Source organism: Dromiciops gliroides, chromosome 2, assembly GCF_019393635.1.
Source record: "Dromiciops gliroides isolate mDroGli1 chromosome 2, mDroGli1.pri, whole genome shotgun sequence".
In the NCBI taxonomy this organism is placed as follows: domain Eukaryota; kingdom Metazoa; phylum Chordata; class Mammalia; order Microbiotheria; family Microbiotheriidae; genus Dromiciops; species Dromiciops gliroides.
This window is the reverse complement of record NC_057862.1, coordinates 156,377,993-156,400,545: the sequence shown is the minus strand read 5'-3', so window position 1 is coordinate 156,400,545 and position 22,553 is coordinate 156,377,993. Positions and strand designations below refer to the sequence as shown.

The window sequence follows — 22,553 nt, the reverse complement described above, 5'->3', positions numbered from 1 at the left end:
ATTGTGAAACCAATTCTGAACTAAACAATATCTAAAATAATTCCAGACCAACCGTTTCTAATTTATCCTTTTATTTTTGTCTTAAGAATTCTACATTTATCAAAAATTAAATTCATTCAAAGAAATATAAAACAAGTCAATCTCTGGCTATTGACAATACCTTGTCTGCTTGAGTAGTTTTTTTCTAGATCATGTTGCAAAAGTCGATTATGGAAAGATGAGTCTTTAGTTAGCCTGAGTTCAAACTGCAAAATATCGTTTAAGAAAAAAAAGATTGAGAGAAAAGGTAATAAAAATAATGTACATAATAAAATTAAATATTGCTCAAAACTGTCTCATTATGACCATCATAATCCCCCAAAAATTCATTTTGGAAGTATGGTGTAACAAAAATGAGCAGTATATTTAAATTCTCTAAAATGTATTATCAATCAATCATTCAACAAATATTAAGCACCACTGTGTTAAGCACTGGGGATACAAAGACAAAAGGTGCCCTCAAGGGAAACACATGTAAACATATATGTGTGTATGTATGTACATACAAAATAAACACAAAATAATTTTGGAGGAAAGATAACAGCAGCTGAAGGTACCAGGAAAGACTCCAGATGGTGATGCTGGAGCTGAGCCTTGAAGGAAGCTAAGGATTCTAAGAGTCAGGGGGTAAGGAAGGGATGCACTCCAAGTATAAGGAACAGCCAGTGCAAAGGTAGGGACATGGGAGATGGATTGTCACAACCAAAAAAGTCAGTTTAACTAAATGATAGGGTCTAGGAAGGAGAATAACATCTAATGAGACTGGGAAATTAGGTTGATAACAGGTTTTGAAGGGCTTTAAATAAATGGCAGAGTTATTTATATTTGATCCTAGAGGTAAGAGGGTATCATTAGGCCTTACTGAAGAGAAGAATGACATGGTCACTTAAGGAAAATAACCTTGGTAGTACTGTGAAGGAGGGATAGAGCGGGGAGAGAGTTGAGGCAAGAAAATCAATTTCAAGGCTTCTGCAATATTATAGGCAAGAGAGGATAAAGGCCTGAATTATGGTAGCAGTCATGTGACAGGAGAGGAGGGGACCAACGTGAGATATGTTGTAGAAGTAGAAATGACAAGAATTGGCAACTGAGTGAGTGACAGTGAAGAGATGAGGATGACACTAATAAAATAAATCTAAGGTTAACAAAGAAGGTGGGGGCAGCTAGGTGGCACGGTGTATAAAGCACTGGCCCTGGATTCAGGAGGACCTGAGTTCAAATCCGGCCTCAGACACTGAACATTTGCTAGCTGTGTGACCCTGGGCAAGTCACTTAACCCTCATTGCCCCGCAAAAAAAAAAAAAAAAAAGTGGGCTGGTCCAGTGGTGAAAGCAAGAACTAGTGGACAATCCATGTGTCCCGGTGGTATCCTCAAAATATCAAAAGATAGTAAAAGAAGGTCCCCAGCACCTTGTTGGAAGTTAAACAGGATGAGCAGGTACAAATTGGCTTACAATCTCTATCCCCAGAGGGTATATCCTCACTGATGAAATCATGGGTGCATTTGAGTAGCTGAGTTCAAATCAAAGTAAACTACTGAGGGGAATGGAAAGAGAATAAGTATTTATACAGCACCCAGGATGTGCTGGGGACTGGGTTAAGTGCTTTTTGCAAATCTCATTTGAGAACAGCAATATTAAAGACACATTTCAACGAATAACTGAGGTATGAGTATAAACTTTAAAATGATTTTCAGTCTTAAAAAATTTCATACAGTAACATATTTTTCCTAATATGAGTTTAAAATATTTTGAAGTATTGAGAGTTTAAGTGTCATATAATTTCATATGGTACATAAATACTACAGAAGAGAAAAATAATGGCTTAGGAAGAATTAAAACCTTCTGTGTAGTTCCTAACAACATATTTTAATGGTAAAATAACATCCTTCAGATGATGGATATTGTTAATATTAACAAAATATGAGTAAAGCATGCTATGGAAATTGTTATTTATTAAAGGAAACAAAAAATGGTTTGCCTGACAGATTTTCACCATGTATTCTAGTATGCATGGAAGTCATACAGGTCTTGCTTAAAGGACAGATGGTGTCCTCGATTACCAGTCCACCCTAACCCTTGCTGTGTTCTCAGTCTCTAGCCCTATCCTTTATTCTCCAATAAGGGGGAAGTAGCGTGATGTGGTAGGAAGAATACAAGACTCAGAGTCAGGAAATACCTTGGTAACAACCCTGTCTCTGATACTAATTTATCATGGGACCTCTCTGAATTGAAGTTTCCTCATCTGTCAAGTAATAACAATACCTGCAATAACTCCTTTACATGGTTGATATGAGGAAATTTATAAAACCCTGAGTGTGGTATACACATGAGTGGTCATTAAAAGGTGACATGATGGGGGCAGCTAGGTGGCGCAGTGGATAGAGCACCGGCCCTGGATTCAGGAGGACCTGAGTTCAAATCCGACCTCAGACACTTGACACTTACTAGCTGTGTGACCCTGGGCAAGTCACTTAACCCCAATTGCCTAACTAAAAAAAAAAAAAAAAAGGTGACATGATATAGTGGAAAGAGCCCAGCATTTAGGGTTAGAGAACTGGAGTTCAAGTTACTGTGAAACCTTGGGGGAGGCATCTCACCACTCAGATCCGCAGTGTCCACATCTAGAACAGAGATAACAGTTCTTATATAATATACCCTGTGAGGCAAAGGCTTTACATACCTGATGTGACATGAAAATGTAAACTTAATTATTTCCCAAGTAGGTCGCTTCAAATATATCAGCTGAGCCATGGAAATGAAAGATGATGTCCAAATTGGGATGAGAGGGGAAGGAGATGTAGGGTGAAGAAACTGGTGTCTAGTGAGGCAAAAGTTGGCATGAAAGAAGGAGAGTTTCACAGGACAGATCCAGGATCAGGACCTTTGGAGCTCCCAAGGGAACTGAGGCCTCTTCCAGACATACAGTCATGCTTTATCTTACTCTTAAAGTCATTTAAATCATTAACACAAATCACCCCAATCAGACGAGACTTTATTTTTCCTTGTTAAATACACTCTGAGTGTGCTTTGTAGGTACGCACAAAATAAAAGTCACTCACTCTAAAATATTGTGTGACTAGACTTATGTAGATACATGCTAAAAGAATTCAAAACATTTCAGAGCCACACAAAAACAGCATGGCGTAACTATCAATTCAAATAAGAATTTGCTCAAACCTTACTTTGTTTTTCTCAGGCACTGATGATGTCTGAATAACCAGATGAAGCCCACAATTCACCTGAAATTTGAAGATTAAACCTTCTCAAAAGTTGGCATTTTAATTTTAAAATAGTGGTATACACCAATATGTAAAAAAAAAAGTTACAATAAAAATAACTATTGCTATCCAAAACTTTTTTTTTTAAGTAAACATACATTTTTCTAGATGCAGCTGGCGATGCAGTAGATAGAAGTATTGGGCCTGGAGTTAAGAAGACCTGATTTCAAAAATGTCTTCAGATACTTACTAGTTGCATGACCCTGAGCAAGTCACTTGACCTCTGTTTGCCTCAGTTTCCTCAACAGTAAAATGGGGATAATAATAGGTACCTACCTCACAAAAAGTGCAGCACACATTAGGCACTCTATGTTTGTACTTTTCCCTTTCTCCTTTTTTCCTAGAGTACTAAGAACCAAGTATTTTCTGTGGACTAGAGTCACAGAATCTTAGAAATGGGGTTGAATGGAAACAAGAGATCATTTAATCCAACCCGCCCCCTTCAAGTTATAAACGACAAACGGGAAATTTAAATATTAGTCTAAGTGACAGTCCAAGTCACAGTGCTAGTTAGTGACAGAATTTTAGACTAAAACCCAGATCACAACTTAATCTAACAATGAAGTCAAAACTAACAATAATAAAAGGTTCATGCAGAGAAATTATTATTACCTAAAGGTACTTTTATGTTTTCTCCACTTTATTTTCCAAAATATCTGCTGTGATTTACTTATTCACTCAAGCTATAAAGCATTCGTTTTACTCGGGTCTACATGATTAATGGCCTCTTTAAACAGATGAAATGGACAGTTCCCTTCGGATAACAAATCATGTGCGTCCCACGTTTCTCCATTTAAAAACCAAGACCCTGAGACAATACAAACCAGCTCCAAAGTCTTGAGAACCCTGATCCTGGCCAAGGGAACAACAGACCTTAAACGCCGACCCTAACAGGGTGTCCCAAAAGTCTTGGTGCGTTTTTAATCCCCCTGCCCCACAAAGCTTAAGATTTTGGGGACACCCTGGATAATGCCACAAAGCACTTCACGTTTTCACAGGGTCACTCCCACAAGACTCCTGAGTATGAGCACAGGAGACAACATGAGGGACAGGCAAGGGGGAGGAGGCGGTGCAAGGCTGCAAACCCAGCAGTTTTCATTTAACCAGAGGACAGAAGGGGATTCCCGATGGATTTCAAACCCAGGGCGTTTTCTGGCGGGCATGGGAAGAAAAGGCTAAAGCAGAGGGAGGCAGAGGAAGCCTGAGGGGTCTAAAGGCCCTTTCCTTTCCATGGAAATCGGACAATGGGGTGAGGAGGAGCCGCGGTCAGGTCCAGGGAATCCCACCCATCACCGAGGGCCCGGGCGTTAAGCCTGGCTCCAAGAAGCTGACGGCGGCCGCCGGCTAGGAAGATAGAGGGACCCCGGGGGATGGAGAAATGGGGGGCCTGGAGGCCCAGCCCCAAACACGTACGTTGCTCGGCGTGATACGGCCAGGGTTGGTGCGGTATTTCCCGGGAATCATGGTCGGAGTCCTGGCCTTATCTTCGTGACAGGAGCCACTACAGCTGAATCGTGAGGAGGCAGAATGGGGTCATCTCCCTGGCAACCCCTCCGTAGTTGCCATGGTAACCGGCGACTTCCGGTACGGTTCTTTACTCAGGCCCGGGTCTGTGGCGCAGGCCGACTCTAGTCACGCTATCCGGCTTCCTGCCTCGCCTTCTCTCTCAGTTGCTGGGTTTTCCTGATTTCCCAAGCACAGCGAGGGAGGTGTACGGCAGCAGAGCGGGAACAGTAGGCTCCCCGGTCGTTATGGCAACCCCCGCTTCCGGTCCGCTCGTCATTTGGATCCGACGTGTAGTTGCCTGAAGTGGCCCGCGCGAAATTCGTATTCCTCTCCGTTCCTCCTCACGTCGGGCTTTGGAAAGCGGGAAGGCCGGAGGTGAATAGGGAGAACGAAGGCGACTGCCTAGAGCCTCGGCCCCACCCCCACCCCCCTCCTTGCGAGACCCGGTGACGACAGTTCCGTTAGCCCAGAGGTTGGGGAAGAGAAAGAGCCGGGACTTGGAGAAATCGCCGGCTGGAGCTAGGAACCTTTAAGAGGCCGGGGGGCGGACGGGCGGGGGGCGGCCGCGGCGGGCTCTCCGCCATGCCTGCCCGCTGCGTGGCCGCCCACTGCGGCAACACCACCAAGTCCGGCAAGTCCCTGTTCCGCTTCCCCAAGGACCGCGCAGTGCGGCTGCTGTGGGACCGCTTCGTGCGGGGCCACCGCGCCGACTGGTACGGGGGCAACGACCGCTCCGTCATCTGCTCCGACCACTTCGCCCCCTGCTGCTTCGACGTCTCCTCCGTCATCCAGAAGAACCTGCACTTCTCCCAGCGCCTGCGGCTGGTGGCGGGCGCCGTGCCCACCCTGCACCGGGCTCCGGCCCTGCCCTCCGAGGAGCGCCCAGAAGAGCCGGCCCCGGCCCCGGCCCCGGCCCCGGCCCCGGCGGCGGAGGAGCCCGGAGAGGAGCCACCGGCGGGGCAGCAGCTGGACAAGCCCCCCGCCGACCCCACCCCCTGCAGACCCCTCCTCCCCGCCAGGAAGAGGCCCGCGACTGCCCAGGTAAGGGGCGAAGAGGAGACTCGTCCCCCCTCCTCCCCTGCCAGTGCGAGAGCCAACTAGGGCAGGACGACGGGGCCATGTCCCGGGACTCGAAATGTGTAGGGTGCCCAAGCACTTAGCACAAGAACAACTTATGCGTAGGAGAAAAGTTCGCTATCGTCCGTTCTCGTTCTCTCGTGTTCTCTCTCTCTCTCTCTCTCTCTCTCTCTCTCTCTCTCTCTCTCTCTCTCTCTCTCTCTCTCTCTCTCTCTCTCTCTCCCTCCCTCCCTCCCTCCCTCCCTCCCTCTCTCTCTCTCTCTCTCTCCTCCCCCCCCCCATCCCCTCTCTTCCCCTGCCAATGGGAGAGTCAACTAAGGCATACCATGCCCCAGGGCTCTGAAATTTGTAGGGTAGTGACAGTGCTTAGGTGGCTCAATAGAGAGACCTAGAGTGGAGAAGACTCATCTTCCTGAGTTCAAACGTGGTCTCAGACACTTACTAGCTGTGTGACCCAGGGCAAGTCACTTAACCCTGTTTGCCTCAGTTTCCTCATCTGTAAAAGGAGCTGCAGAAGGAAATGACAAACCAGTGCAGTATCTCTGCCAAGAAAGCCCCAAATGGGGTCACACACGACTGAACAATAACGACAGTACTTAGACTCTTTCAGCAAGTAAAAACAAACTTAAAATTTAGGAAGAATAGTATCCATAAACAACAAGTGCCTCCTCAAGCACTACCAGCAGTTTTATGATGTCCTCAGGTTTTAAAGCCAGTCAAGAAATGAAAGAAGTGGGGCAGCTAGGTGGTGCAGTGGATAGAGCACCGGCCCTGGAGTCAGGAGGACCTGAGTTCAAATCCAGCCTTAGACACTTGACACAACTAGCTGTGTGACCCTGGGCAAGTCACTAAACCCTAATTGCCTTACAAAAAAAAAAAAATGAAAGAAGGTCTTGACCTGGGGTTTTATGTGTTTGTGAGGTGGTGAGGTGATGTGATGCAGTCATTCTCTGAACTCTTATAGCAGGTAGAATCCATTTTTTCCTATTTATAATTGTACACATCCATATCTCCCCAGATAGATTGCCAGCTCCCCAAAATTAGGGACTAGATATCTATTCTTCAACATTTAGCACAGTACTTTGTAAGTAGTAGGTATTTAATAAATATTTGACAAATTTAATTTATTCCAACTGGGAATATCATTGCCTATAGAAACAATATTATATAATAAAAACATTTTTTAAAAAGAAACTATTATAAAAGATAGGTAGCCCACAATAACCTAACCTACATCCTCTCATTTGGTAATCTCATCAGTTCCCATGACTCTTATTGCCATCTCTATGCTGATAACTTGTAGATCACCTCTAGGATAAAATACAAACTCCTCTGTTTGACTTAAAGCCATGCACAATCTGATTTTAACCTTTCTTTCCAACTTCATTAAGTATAATAATTATTCTTTACAGATCAGCCAAACTGGCATGCTTGCTGTTCCTCATACAAAGCACATTCCCTCTTATCTCTATTCCTTTGCTCATGCTATCTATCCCCCATACCTGACATCCACTTCTCACTACCTCCAAACACCAAGTCTTTCCAGGACCATCCTTCCCCCCCACCCCGAAAAAAAAATTACCTTGTATTTTGTATGTATTTACATCTACGTTTGTCTTTTATAGAATGTAAGCTCCTTGAAGGCAGAAATGGTGTTGTTTGTTTTGGTATTCCTAGAAAATTCTAGGAGTAAGTACTTAATAAATGCTTATTGGTTGGTTAATAATTTGGGCAGTTTCTGTGTAAAAATGTATTCCTTGGATCTCCACAAGATGGGACCACAGTTGTAACATTTCTACTTCAAGCAGACAGATTTCCTGCTCTTAGCAAAAAAGAAACTAGGTGGCACTGGTGGTAATGTTTCCCCAGGAATATTGCTGTAGTGATGACTGGATATATAGTACTTGTCAAAAAGATAATGAGTAATATTTCTCCCTCTTCCGTATTCTAAAGGTTGCTGTTCATTTGCTTGAACGGTCAGGAAATGCAAATAATTTACTGACTCTTTTCCCCCTGCCTATATATGTATTTGGGTCTTTCTTATCAAAAAAAACCCCAAATCTTCCTTGGACCTTGCTAGCCCCTCAAGCTATTGTTTTATCTGTAGCCTTCCTTTCATCACCAAAGTTTTCCCCAAAAGTAGTCTACACAAATGACTCTACAATCTACTTCTTTGAGTTTTGCAGTCTGGCTGCTAGTCCCACCTCTCTCAAATGATTTCTTAATAGCCAAATCTAGTAGCCTTTTCAGACTTTATGTTGCATCTTACACTTGACTGTTCTTGAAATTATACTGTTTCTCACTGCAATACAGTTGTCCTAGAACATTTTGGAAAGGGGACCTTATTTGGAATCAGAGGACCTGGGTGCAAATCTTGGCTCTTTTGTCATTTAATGTGATCTTGAGCAAGTCACTTAGCCTATCTGGGTCTCTGTAATCGTTATTTGTAGAAAGAAGAGATTGGACTAGAATTCCCTTCCATCTCTAAATTTATAATCCTATGAAATTACTCCTTTGACTGTTGTCTACCTACCTGTTCACATCCTACTTATCTTACAAAGCCCATAGCATATGTCAACTTCCTCAGGATGCCTTCTCTGATATCCCTGTCTGCAGGTTATCTCATAGGTCACATATCACATATTGCTTTGTATCATAATTGTTTGTGTACATATAATTTCTTATTAGACTGTGGACTCAGACCATGTCTTTTTCCCTTTTGTGTTCACCAGTAGAATTTAACACAATGTGCTACATGCAGTAGTCATTATTAGCTGAATTGATACAAAATGGACCTAGTAAATACTTTGCCCATGGGCAATGAATATGGTCTTTTTTGGCTAATGTAAGTAGAGGAACTATAAATTCAGATTGCATAACTGCTACTTAAGCACATAGTTGACCAAGAAGTCATTGAAGCAAAGTTTATATTGTACGTTAAGACATCTTGAGAGCAGTAAAGTCACAATGCCAGTATTTGTTCTTATAACTCTGCTACTAGTTCAGCAAGGAGTCTTAAAATTTCTTTTCACTCTGACTCTTCCCCACTTTACATCATTTTAATAGTTTATTTTCTTAGAATCATAGTGACTTAAAGCTGAAAGGAACTTTATGGGTCATCTAATGTACCCTTACCTCCCCCATGCAAATCATACTCTATACCTTAATATAATGGCAATACTCTATATAGTTCATCAATATATTCTTCTATCAAAGTATCCTTCTAGCTCCAAAATACTTTGATACTATTCTGGAACACTTCCATGCATGTAATTGTTGAACACAGGTCATAAACTGTAATGCAACATTAACAATCATAATGCTGTACTTTAGCATTCTTTTAAATTTTTTTACTTAACAATTCTTGGGGGCAGCTAGGTGGCAGAGTGGATAAAGCACTGGCCCTGGATTCAGGAGGAGCTGAGTTCAAATGGGACCTCAGACTCTTGAAACTTACTAGCTGTGTGACCCTGGGCAAGTCACTTAACCCTCATTGCCTTGCAAAAAAAAAAAAAAGTAAGCAATTCTTCTAAGATTTCATATCTGTTATTTAAATAAAACTAGTTTGTTTATTCCTTGGGTGGACATAAGGAATTACTGAGTACTTTGGTAAAAAGAATTTTCTTAAAAGCAAAAAAGATTCCTCAGCTCAACTAATGTTTAGTTAGGAAACCTCTAAATATTTACTCTCTACAAGTAATAGAGTCTCCTCCCCAATCCTGTATTTGAAAAGTATCTTAGATTGCTTTTCCCCTGGAACATTTGTGAGTGAATTTTCATCCAATTATAATAAGGGTTTTAGGTGGTTTTTTAAATCTTCTCTACTATTCCTTCAGAACTTATATTTCTAATTCTTTTATTCAACACAAGAAATATAAGAAACTAACCTTACCCTCCAAGAACTTTGAATCAGCCTAACTAGAGAGTGTAGTAAGTATACAAAGGGTTAGAAGCCCCAAACCCCAAGCAAGATCTATCAAGATTTACAGAACCAGATGTTATCTTGAAATTGAAGCTAATAAACAACATAAAATATAAATTAACCAATTCAAAAATAACCTTCCCCAAGAGATCATTTGTGAATAGTAATGAGGGTAAGGTAATCTATCCTCCCCAAACCCTCTCAGAGGTCCTACTCTAAAATGAGATTATCATAAGAAGACCCAATGGGGTATTGGAACAAGCACTGCACTGGGTTGTTGGGCCGCTGGCTAACCAGCTATCTGACCTCAGGCAAATCATTTCTCCTTCCTGGGGCTGTTTTTTATATTCAAAATGAGGGGGTTAACCTATGATGTATAAGGCAATCTACAACTTTAAAACAACATAATCATAATTAGTTGTAACAAGTCTACCGTGAGCTACAGTTGGTGTGACAAAAGAGGGGTAGTGCCCTAAAATCTAGAAAAAAAAGAGCCAAAAGGTAAGAATTTGCCTGTATGTCTATCTTAAGCACTAATCAAGGGAGAGAATGGCCAGCACAACAGGCCTTTCAATCACCATATAGTAAAGAAAATAGCCTCATGGTATTATATAAAGAAAGGAAGGAAGGAACCAGCATTTATTAAGCAACTACTCTGTACCAGGTCCCATCCTAAATATATTACAAATATTATATAATTTGATCCTCACAACAACCCTGGGAGGTAGATGCTACTGTCATCCCCACTTCACAGTTAAGGAAACTGAAACAAACAGAAGTTAAGTGACTTGCCCAGGATCACATAGTACAATATCTAAGGCTGGATTTGAACTTAAGTCTTCTTGACTCTAGGCCCAACACTACCTAGCTGCCTTTAATAATATTCCCCTAGCATGATACACAATATCATCAACATTATGTGTTGATCAGCTGTGATAGACTAGATTCTTCACACCAATCCAACGGTACAAGAAAGTTCCAAAGGACTCATGATGGAAAAGGCTCTCGAAATCCAAGAAAAAAAAAAAAGGAACTGTGGAATATGGATGCTTATTGGACCATACTATTTCTTTTGTTTTGGGTGCTGTTGTTTTTCTTTTTTGAGGTTTTCCTTTTTGCTCTGATTCTTCTCTTATAAAATGACTAATACAGAAATATGTTTAATGTTATTATATATATATATAACCTATATCAGAATACCTGCTATCTGGGGAGGGGAGGGGAGTGAGGGAGGGAGGAAAATTGGAAATCTTATATAAACAAATGTTGAAAACTTTCTCTACATGTAACTGGAAAATAAAATGTAATTGGAAAAGAAAAAAAATACTCCTCTTCTAGGAAAAGGCAAATCCCTTAACATCATCCATTCTCACCCATTGGAAAAGATGTGATAGTTGCTACATGTGGAATGAGGCAGATGTTTTCAGACATGACCACTGTGTTTATTTATTTTGTCTGTACTTATGTTATAAGAGTGGGTGCTATGTGGCAGGAGGAACAGAGTGAGGAAAATCAGTGAAAAAGTGACAGTGAAGCTTTAAAAAAAAAACAATAAAACTTTTTTTAAATCATCCACTCTGTACTTATCAACTTTGCAAGTAGATTTTCTCATTATACATTAATAATTTGGCATTCTGGTTTATAAACCAATCTCATTAATTTGACTAAAATAATCCATTCTAGATCACCTGATCACCTCTGGTTAAACTTAATGAAATTGAATTCCTGAATCTATAGGGATGAGAACCAGACCACTATGGTGGGTCTACCAAAGTACTGCTATTCTATGAGGCTCAGACTGAGCAATTATCGTACCTCTCTTTAATATCATCCTTTAACCAAATATAAAAATAAGAAAGATATAAACAAATGAAAAAGATAAGTCACACTGCAATATGTGATTTAGTACCCAAATAAACCATAGTGAGTGATTATAATAGAGGTCAAAGTAAAGGGAAAATTAACACTGGGCTGGAGAAGTTGGGGATAGAGTCCCATGAATTAGGTGGAACTTTCTAGCCTGGAAGGATGAGTAGAGGGGTTAAGGACCTTGTTAGTACAGAGAATAGTGTGAGCAAAGTCTTGCAGTTGAGAATAATCATAATGTGCTTAGGGCCTGAAGAAGGCTGATCTGGTAAGATTTGTATTTGGGAATAGTAGGAAGGAAAGTTACATGAGTAGGGGTAGGACCAAATATGAATTCCTATGAGTGACCATATGATTTAAGCTTTGATTAGTATCCTGAGTAATCAATAGTTGTTATCCATGATTGCTTCCAACCAGTAGATTGCTTTAAATATCTTGTCATCATATTTGAGCTAAAAAGTTTTAAATTGCATATTTGTGGAAAATATTTCTTGACTTAGTTCAAGTATTTTAGTTTCTAACAATGGCCATATTTAACTCATCCTTGCCCAAAAAGAGTAATAATTTTTGGTGCAATAATAGTAAAGAATTCAGATTTCCTTATTTTACTGTCTCCAGATGCAAAAAGGTAAAATGATTTAGTAGGCATAGTTATTATTGACATGTATCTATGAGATTTCTCTAATTTGTTTTCAGATTACATATGAATATGAAGCTACCCAGACACAAGTAGATGTTGATCACCAATCTAATGATGTCACTTCCGTGCCTCCTTACTGTGAAGAAGGCTTAGTGTCTGTAGATGTTGATGTTCATGCACTTAAGATGCATAAAAGTACACAGATTTCTCTGAAAAGGCCCCCTCATCATAGTGTGGGTATGTTTAGGCTATTTAGTTGTGTTGACACTCAATCGCCATTAAATGTAGGAATTGTTTTAAAAATTTAATCAATTTACCATATGCTGGTGTTTGTTCTCTTCCAGGTATTCAGGCCAAAGTAAAAATACCAAGTAAACGACTCTGTGATGCAACTACTCAAACAGATGAATTATGGTCTGTTCCTAGAACTTCTTCCCTGTTTGGCATTTATTACAGTGATTCTGAAACAAATACTGACTGGGATATCAAGAATGAACAGAGGGATTTATCTTACATAGCTGTTCAGGTGAAAGAAGAGACATGTTGAATGTGGACATCATCAAATCATTCAATGTATTGTAGATAATTATATATAATTATTTCTTTGATCTTGTAATTCTGTTATTTCTTCATGAAAATTTGATATTTCATCACCAACGAGCCTTGTTTTAAGTGAGACAAAAATTTGCCTACATTCAGAGGTATCGGAAATGGTTTTGACAGCCCCTTCACCCCATGTCCTTCTTTTTAAAAACTAGCAAACTCATACAAAAGCAATTTAAGATTTCCAGAGACAAATCAAGCATCTGCCACTTAAGAATATCATTCTTCAAACTACTTTAAAACCGTAAAACAACAACAAAATGACTTCAGGAAAAGCCAAATAATAGGAAATGATTAGGGTAAGAGTAGGATATTTATGTTTAGATGTTTATCTACTGAGATGACCTGTATTTTATTTAGTTCTGATACCATTAGAATTATGACTCCATACCTGTGAGGGTTCCTAGTGAAAGTTTTGTATCTCATAGAAAAATTTTTGTGGATAATGGCTTAATTGTTGGTTGGATTTGGTTTACAACTGCCTTGTGAGTCAGATTAACACATCAATTTACAGTCTTAAATAATAATTTGGATTTCTATTAATTTCATACATATATAGGAATTGTTAAAGTCTGATAAAATGTTAGACTGCATTTCCAGGAAAATTTGACATCTGACCTTTCATAACCTAATTTTTCCCCTATCAAAACCATTTTTACTTTATATTTTAATAAATTAAATGTTTGGAAAGTAAGTATGTGCAAGTTAACTTGTATCAACCAGGGAAATTCCTATGGCAATATCATTCAAATAGCCATTCCGTTACTGTGATTTCTGGAGACACTTACTTTATGTACTATAATTTTTTTTTTTTGAAAACAATAGAAAGAAGCTTCCACTTTGCATCTGTCGTGCACTATTGGTTCTGTGCAGATGGAGTGCACATATTTTATCTCTAAAGGTGTAAATAATAAAAGGAGTTTTTTGAAGTTCATTTCAACTCTGACTTAAATTGACCAGTATAATTTTTAAAAATAAAATATAAAATTAATTTTGTTTAAGATCTGGTAGTGAGGGGGCAGCTAGGTGGCAGAGTGGATAAAGCACTAGCTCTGGATTCAGGAAGACCCGAGTTCAAAGCCAGCCTCAGACACTTGACACTTACTAGCTGTGTGACCCTGGGCAAGTCACTTAACCCTCATTGCCCCGAAAAAATAAATAAATAAATAAAAATTTAAAAAAATATATCTGGTAGTGAAAATTGGAGGCTGGAACAAATAATGTATAAATAAGTAGCATTCCTCTTTACTTTGTTTTAAGCTTATGACCTGAATGATCATTTGGTTTGAAAAAATAAGTATCCATAGCCTCCTAAGCTTGGTGCTAAGGGAGTTTCTAATAATGTCTGATCTCCATCCATCTGAATAACAAACACAGACATGTATATGGTGCTTTAAAGTTTCTGAAATGCTTGCATAGAATCTCACATTTGAGTCTCACAACAGTCCTATAACATAGGTGCTATATCTGTTTTATGGATGAAGAAACTGCTGCTCAGAAAAGTGGCCTGACTTCCTTGTGGCCACTAAGCTACTGTAAGAGATGATGTCGAAGGAAAGACATTAAAGGCACAGAGCTCCAGACACAATTACCCCCAAAACAGCAATAAAACAACCCCTGGAGCAGCAAAACCCACAAAAAAATGGGCTGAGATTATTCTCCAGCCAAAGACAGATTAAAGGGGGCCATGCTGGGCTGCAAGAAGAATCCAACCCCACACTCATGCCAAAACAGACCCCAGGCAGGCTGCACCAGAGAAACTTACCCCTGAGCCTCCAAATCAGCTGCAGTGCCTGGAATTGAGTTTTTGGTGGGTTGAGAGGGCTGAGCGGCTGGCCAGGGGAGAAAGTGCAGGGGTGTCTGAGGGACCTAAGGAGGAATTGGGCTATCCCACCCCAGCAGGGAACCAGGAAGAAATCCCGAGCAATGGGAGGCCCACGTGGGGGAGGGGTACAGGTTCATCAGAGTTAAGAACCACAACAGCACACAAAGTTCTGCTGGCTGGTTAATTAGCAAGTTGGCCTTGAGGTTATTTTAGGACCAGAGAACAGGCCAGGTGAGAGAAAAACTTGTCCTCCCTCAAACCCAAACACCTGGGACCCTCTGGAGTTTGGGACAGTGTAGCTTGGAAGTAGGGCCCCACTGTAAGAGGGAGTTTAAAATCAAGTGAAAGACAGCAAGATGAACAAGCAAAGAAAGGTGAGAATTATAGAAAGTTTCTTTAGTGACAAGGAAGATTGAGGTACACCCTCAGAAAAGGATGGCAACCTCAGGGGTGGAAAGGGAGGAAGAGAAGCTGGAACACAAAGTTTAAAAAAAATTGATGTAAAATTTGTTTTTACATGTAATTTGGAAAATAAAATTCTAAACAGAAAAAAAAGCTACTGTAAGAGGCAGAATTGAACCCACAGCTTCCCTATTCCAAGACAAGCACTCTCCCCACTATGATAGCTCCAGAAGACAGCATTTTTCCTCTAACTGTAGGAATCAAGCCTAAATCTAAATCAATTACATGGTATAAATGTAACTTTTCCATTTCTCACTGACATGTCAGAAAAATTTTTTGTTACTATGATCAAATCAGATTTTTTTTTCACGTATCTAGTCCCTATTCCATCAGTATAGGCATATGATTGAAAACTCAGACATGGTTGGTTAATTGACTCACAAGTTCTTTAATAAATTTTGATGTGTATCACTGAAATTAATTGTTATAAAAATTATAAAGTAAGCACCTCAAATTCCATATTATATACTTGTCTTCTTATGTGCATATATGCTATATTACATACATGTGTGCTTATGTTAGCCCTTATTTTTACTTGTCAGAGCTGATATTAATGGGAAAAAGTTGGAATGTGGAAAATGTAGTCAGTCAGCTCAGTATTAAGCATCGCCTAGGTGCTAGGCACAGGGAACACAAATACAAAGAATTTATTCAATCCCTACTTACACTGAGTTTATATTCTAATGGAAAAAAGTTTAAGCTATTAAAGCTTAAACTGCACTAAGAGGCTTGCCACAGCGTGCACATATAGCATAAACATAAAGCTAACAGTAGAAATACATACAGAGTAATTAAATACTTTTGCGTGTCCCTTGGACAGCAAGATCAAATTAGTCAATACTTAAGGAAATTAATTCAGATTATTCATTGGAAGATCAAAAACTGGGGAAAAGAAATAAAAAACCAAAGCTGAAGCTTAAATACTTTAGTCACATAATAAGAAAATAGGAGTCATTTGAAAAGATCCTGATGTTGGGAAAGTCTAAAGGCAAAAGGAAAAGGGAATGACAGAGGATGAGATGGATAGATAGTGTCATGGAAGCAACAAACATGAGCTTGGACTTTAGGAGATGGTTGAAAATAGGAGGGCTGAGCATGCTGTGATCCATGAGGTCACAAAGTGTTGGACACAACTGAACAACAACAAAGTTAAAATACAAGGTAGTTCCTGAGGGAGGGCACTGATATTTAAGAGGATCTGGAAAGGCTTTCTGTAAAAGATAGTGCTCTAGCTACATCTTTTAAAAAAAGAGACTAAGAGGCAGAGGTAAAGAAAAAAATGCAACTCAAGCATGTGGAATTTGCAAAGGTTTTGTGGTAGTGAGAGATGGAGCATAATATGTGAGGAACAGAGAGACAGCCTGGGTTTCAGACTATGAGACTCCCTCCCATATTCTACTTCCACTGGGTCTCATTCTTTTCTCTTATTCTAAGTACTCAAGAAAATTTTCTACTTTGTCATACATTTTAAAATCAGTTGAATGGTAGTATATAATGATATATAGGTGGAGGAGATACATAAATATCTTCAGTCAAAAATTATTTCTACAGGATTCTATTAACAATAAAGTAGGCAACATAGTACAGTACTAAGGCTGTATGTGAAGTCAGAGAACCCGGATTTGAATCCTGATTCTGCTATTGTGTGATCATATTCAAATCACTTAACCTCTCTGTCCCTCAGTCTCATATATAAAATCATAAATTTGTATAAGATTGCTCCCGTGGTCCATTTTAGGTCTAAACATATGATTCTATGCTCCAAGAAATACTGAGGATTAACTATATGTTAGGCATCATGGAGTACAAAACACAATCTTATAAATAAGACTGGTACAGAGCATAGATATTATTGAAGTTCAATTAGGAACAGTTGTATAGGAATGTAATTTGTGCTGGGCTTTAAAACATGGCAGCTAGGTGGTACAGTAGATGCAATGCCTAGCCTGGAATGTAGAAGATTCATCTTCATGAGTCTGAATCCATCCTTAGACACTTAATAGCTATGACCTGTGCAAGTCACTTAACCCTTTGCCTCAGTTTCCTCATCTGTAAAATGAACTGGAAAAGAAAACTGCAAAAAGTCAGACATGACTAAAAAGAAACAAAGCTTGGGTTTTGAAGAACATTCCAGGAAAGGATGTAGAGAATAAGCCCAGGTAGGAAAGATGACAGCAAATATAGCTTAACTTTAAGACATCCACTGTGAGCTCTTCCTATGAGGCCCATTCCCTAAATTTATGTGTTCAAAGCACTTCATAAACTTACCTCTTTCACCAGCACCACCACCTTTCCAGACTACTCTACCACACACACACACACACACACACACACACTCTCACACACATTGATGAACACTATGATCCAGGGACATTGGCCTCCATGTTTCTCAGACCAATTTTACTGACCCTCATACAATGAATGATCTCTCTCCATCTCCAAGCTTCCCTTTCTTTAAGATCCCAGCTAAAATCCTGTCTACAAGAAGCCTTTCCCAATCCTTCTAAATTCTAGTGCCTTCCCTCTGTTGATTATTTCCAATTTATCCTGTGTATATCTTGTTTGTGCATCATTGTTTACATGGTGTTTCTTTCATTAACATTGTGAGCTCCTCTAAAGCAGGGACTACATTTTTTTTATCCCCAGTACGTACTTAGCACAGTTCCTGGAACATAAAAGGTGTTTAATAAATGTTTATCGATTGAATGAGTATTGGACCCAAATACTTGTCTTCCACTAGTTCATGTCTAGCTTCCAGGTTACCCAAATCTCCTCAGCTCTCCTGACTTAGAATGAAAATTCCTTCCAGTAGTTTTCTTTTTAAATACTACAAAAGTAGGCTAATGGAAAACATAAAGTAAGGTATAGACAGTCAAGTTTATCAAGCAGCAGATTTCTTTATTTAAATCTATCTGACCCTTTCTACTAAGGCCCCTTTCTTCTGTTGGTGCCACTGGCTCTTGTCTAAAGTATATTCATGAAGAATCTATAGCTTAAGCCTTCCATTTCCACCTTGAATAAATACTAGAGTTCTTTACCAAAAACTCTCAAACATTTTTCATTCTTCATAGTACCTTTCTCAGGTGTGTTGAATCTCACCCTTCCCCCCATACACACCCCAGAACCATGGTTTTTATGCTCAATATTAAGACTAAAACAATGAGAGCAGTCTTTTAAAAATGTCTCAAAATTATGAGAATAGAGATGAATTTCCATTTAAATTTAGTAAGCCTAGTTTTAAAAAATATATATGCATGTAGGCTGATTGGTTCCTACTATCGTTGACTGTAGTATATGTAGGATAATGAAATTATTATATGGTAACTGTGTTAGAAGTGACACCTCAATTTCTAATGAATGCTTTAGAACTGCTGTTAAGGAGTGGGGAATGAGGCTTCCTTTTTTTTGTTTGAGTTTTTGTTTTTTGTTTTTTTGGTGAGGCAATTGGGGTTAAGTGACTTGCCCAGGGTCACACAGCTAGTAAGTGTTAAGTGTCTGAGGCCAGATTTGAACTCAAGTCCTCCTGAATCCAGGGCCGGTGCTCTATCCTCTTTGCCACTAAGCTGCCCCTTTTCCTTTTTTTTTTTAATAATCACATCCATTACCAAATTGTCATAAGTGCTTCCAGAAGAACAGTGTTGGAGAGTACAAAATTCAAGCACTCTTTGTGACACTAGGTGGGGTTGCTGGACTGAAGTTATTAATAGCATCTCGGCAGCCATATTACAGAATCCTATTATTAGAAATGAAAAGGACCATAGAAATTGCTTAACCCAATGCATTCATTTTACAGGTGAGGAAAACTGTGGCCCAGGAAGGTTGTTTGATGTGATCTCTGCCACCAGTCCTGAGAGGTTTCTTATTCTGAACCAGAACAATATCCTATCCCCTTTCTTTGTTCAAGTTAAGAGAGTTTGGGTTTTTTTTCCTAAAAGGTTGGCTTAGTTGACTCTGGGTACTATAGTTTTAGGCTGTTAACACCACCTCCTGGTCCACTGAGTACAAAGGTACATGATTTTTCAAATCCTTGGCTAATGGAAAATGATGGGTAACTCAAGCAGGGGAACTTTGCTCAGCTGAATCAACTTAAGGTGCCTTCAATTCCTATCTTTGTTAAATAGCTTCCTGTTATGCCTAAGTAAGTCTCCTTTTGCCAACTGCTAAATGGCCTACACGTGTCTCATTTTGTTCCAATTTCAAACCTAAATGACCAGGAGACTGGCCTGAGCCAAGCCCAGCCCAGGACACAGGTGAAAACTTCTGTCCTTGCAACCACCAAACTGCAACCCAATAATTTCTCTGGCATAATTCCCACATAATTTCCCTAGCTCAGTTCTCCTATTCCTATACACAAAGACTTAAAGGGCAGTTCTATGTATCTGTTCTCCATTTGAAAACTTTCCTATCCTTTCCAAACCCTTGGAGTTTCTAAAAGCCAAGAGTTTCTTCAGAACTCCACTCTATAACAGAAGCAACTCAGGCTTACCAACTCATACTCTGGGTCCCCATATTGCTCCTCCCAGAGTCACTTCCTGACCAGAGAGTCTATTTTCCCTGCTCAGCACTCACAATAACATAAATAGCACAACTAAAACCCAATTATATTTCAGTTATTTCATATTATAGTTTCAGTGAGACCAAGGCTACTCTCAAATTTACAGAATGGGCCCTTAGGGATTGATGCAGCATATGAGAATGATGTTTTGCAGAAAGCAGTTAACTAACATTACTGCATCTGGTGAATCAAATCTAAGTTGGTGTGAGACTCTTGCAGGGTTTTTATGGCTGAGTGTTTGGGTAGCTCAGAAGCAATCCCTCCCGATTCAATTTGTAGATGACTCATCCAGCCCAGTACTTATGCCTGTAAATCAGTGTGGTCAAAACTATACTCTGTGGACTGCAGATTTTTTTCTGCATAGGACTTTGCCTAAGGAAATGACAGGGTTTAACTTAATGCAGAGAAAGTTATGTACAGATATTTTATGGATTTTCAAGTGCTTTAATCTCAGTTGTTCACCTTAAAATAATGGTCTAGCCATCCAGTGGAGCTTTGGTCTTACATTTCTAAATGCCTCTAGAGAACATAAGAGGGCAAATGCTGGTATTTTCTTTGAAATCCTAATTTCTAGCAGCTTTTTTTTTTGGCAGGGCAATAGGGGTTAAGTGACTTGCCCAGGGTCACACAACTAGTAAGTGTCAAGTGTCTGAGGCTGGATTTGAACGCAGGTACTCCTGAATCCAGGGCCAGTGCTTTATCCACTGTGCCACCTAGCTGCCCCCCCTTTTTTATTTTTTATTTATTTATTTTTTTAGTGAGGCAATTGGGGTTAAGTGACTTGCCCAGGGTCACACAGCTAGTAAGTGTTAAGTGTCTGAGGCCAATTTGAACTCAGGTCCTCCTGATTCCGGGACCGGTCCTCTATCCACTGCGCCACCTAGCTGCCCCTGAAATCCTAATTTCAAACATGGCAAGAAGGGCCCTCAGAGCGAATGATGATTTTGAATTAACAAACTGGTGGCAAAATCCAGATATAGGAGAATTTTTTTTTTTGGATGTGAAGAGAGGAAAAGGTCAACCAACTTTGAGACTATAGGTATAAAGAGGTTAAAGAAGAATCAGCTTTGATGACCTAGAAAAAACTGAATTGTGAAAAGAAACGAAATTTAGGGATGAAACAAGATTCACCTCACCCAGGTTGTCAGTCAGCAACACGGTTTGAATATCCCTAAGTGACAACCATTGCTTTCTCTCTCTCTCTCAATCTCCCTCTCCACCAAAATACTTTGTCAACTATAAGTAAACATCAGTCCTCTTAGAAAGGAAATGTGTGAAACATTGCTTTTACATGTGTGTTTACTATATACACACACTATAAAATGTATGCGCATACATACACATAGGCACACACATTTATATATTGACAAGTTGGGTCCAGAATTAAACAACCAGAAGCATATGTTTGATTGCCTTCAGATAATTGCAAATTTCCAATAATGACACCAAACTTCTCCCAGGAAAAGAGGCCAATATTATTAATATTAATACTCTATTAGGTGTTGTATAGTTGTGAGAAAAGAAACAATGAAGAATGAAAAAAAGTTCTTAACACAGTAGCCACTTAATGTTTATTAAACTGAATTGAATTAGATCTTTGTAAAAGTGATCATTGAAGCCCTAGGGACAACTGGTAATGCTGAGTATACAGAGGGGATAGAGCTAAGGACATAGATAGATCTTAGAGAGCATCCAACTTAAAGGCTCAGGTACAAGACAAGCAAAAAGCAAAAGTGATAGAGAAGGGGGCAGCTAGATGGTACAGTGGATAGAGCGTTGGCCCTGGATTCAGGAGGACCTGAGTTCAAATCTGGCTTCACACCCTTGACACGTACTAGCTGTGTGACCTTGGGCAAGTCACTTAACCCCAATTGCCTCAACAAAAAACAAACCAAAAGAAGTGATAGAGAAGGAAGGGTTAGAGAGGTGGAAGGGAAACCAAACAAATACAATTGATCAGAAGGCAAGGAAGTAAAGAATATACAAAATTAGAGGTAGTCAATAGGATCAATTGGTACAAAAGACTTTGTTAAAAGGCATCAGAAAGTTAGAAAAAGAAGAAAAACATTGAAATTTCACTCCATACTCAGCAAATTGAAAAAGATTAAAAGAAATGGAAATAGGGGCAGCTAGGTGGCGCGGTGGATAAAGCACTGGCCCTGGATTCAGGAGGACTTGAGTTCAAAGCCAGCCTCAGACACTTGACACTTACTAGCTGTGTGACCCTGGGCAAGTCACTTAACCCCCATTGCCCGTAAAAAAAAAAAAAGAAAGAGAGAGAGAGATGGAAATAGTCAATATTAGAACTACAGAGGGGCAGCTAGGTGTCATACTAGATAAAGCACCAGCCCTGGATACAAGAGAACCTGAGTTCTAATCTAGCTTCAGACACTTGACACTTACTAGCTGTGTGACCCTGGGCAAGTCTCTTAACCCTCATTGCCCTGTCAAAAACAAGACAAAAACCAAACCAAAAAAAAAAAACAAAACAGAAAGGAAGATACAATAATACACTGGTAAGAGGGTTGTGGTTTCACCCAATTATTCTAAAAAACAATGAAGTATTAGGTAAGAAAAATTGCTACCCTTTAATCTACAGATAACACTATTGGAACTCACAATCTTACAAAAAAAATGTTGAAAACTATCTTTACATGTAATTGGAAAAAACAAAATAAAATACTATAAAAATTTTTAAAAACACATGGTAGTAATGGTAAAATCATTAGTAACTTTGGAAAGAGCAGTTTTGATTGAATGATGAGATGAGAAGCCATA

General features: G+C 39.6%; 2 protein-coding genes across 5 annotated transcripts in view; one reads left to right on the top strand and one right to left on the bottom strand.

Moving 5' to 3' along the window:
• Nucleotides 1-5,234, bottom strand: part of LRRC49 (leucine rich repeat containing 49) — a 188,393-nt gene extending 183,159 nt beyond the window's left edge. For 2 of the 4 annotated variants that reach the window (XM_043985807.1, XM_043985810.1), the window contains exons 1-3: nucleotides 4,733-5,234; nucleotides 3,224-3,280; nucleotides 161-245 (exon numbers count right to left, since the gene is read on the bottom strand). In XM_043985807.1, the coding sequence (XP_043841742.1) occupies nucleotides 161-245; nucleotides 3,224-3,280; nucleotides 4,733-4,783 (193 nt within the window). In that variant the 5' untranslated portion in view covers nucleotides 4,784-5,234. The remainder of the gene's footprint in view (nucleotides 1-160; nucleotides 246-3,223; nucleotides 3,281-4,732) is intronic. The other 2 variants (XM_043985808.1, XM_043985811.1) reach the window with 1 other exon arrangement.
• A 36-nt stretch (nucleotides 5,235-5,270) lies between these two features.
• On the top strand, nucleotides 5,271-15,020 carry THAP10 (THAP domain containing 10). The gene is made up of 3 exons (XM_043985815.1): nucleotides 5,271-5,866; nucleotides 12,387-12,567; nucleotides 12,675-15,020. Exons 1-3 carry the CDS (start codon nucleotides 5,408-5,410, stop codon nucleotides 12,875-12,877), a joined length of 843 nt encoding a protein of 280 aa, XP_043841750.1. The 5' UTR covers nucleotides 5,271-5,407; the 3' UTR covers nucleotides 12,878-15,020.
• Nucleotides 15,021-22,553: the final 7,533 nt, after the last annotated feature.

Coding starts and splice junctions, on each gene's coding strand:
- THAP10 (XM_043985815.1), top strand. CDS start 5,408: ATGCCTGCCCGCTGCGTGGCCGCCCACTGCGGCAACACCACCAAGTCC. Junction 5,867..12,386: donor AGAGGCCCGCGACTGCCCAG/GTAAGGGGCGAA, acceptor ATTTGTTTTCAG/ATTACATATGAATATGAAGC. Junction 12,568..12,674: donor GCCCCCTCATCATAGTGTGG/GTATGTTTAGGC, acceptor GTTCTCTTCCAG/GTATTCAGGCCAAAGTAAAA.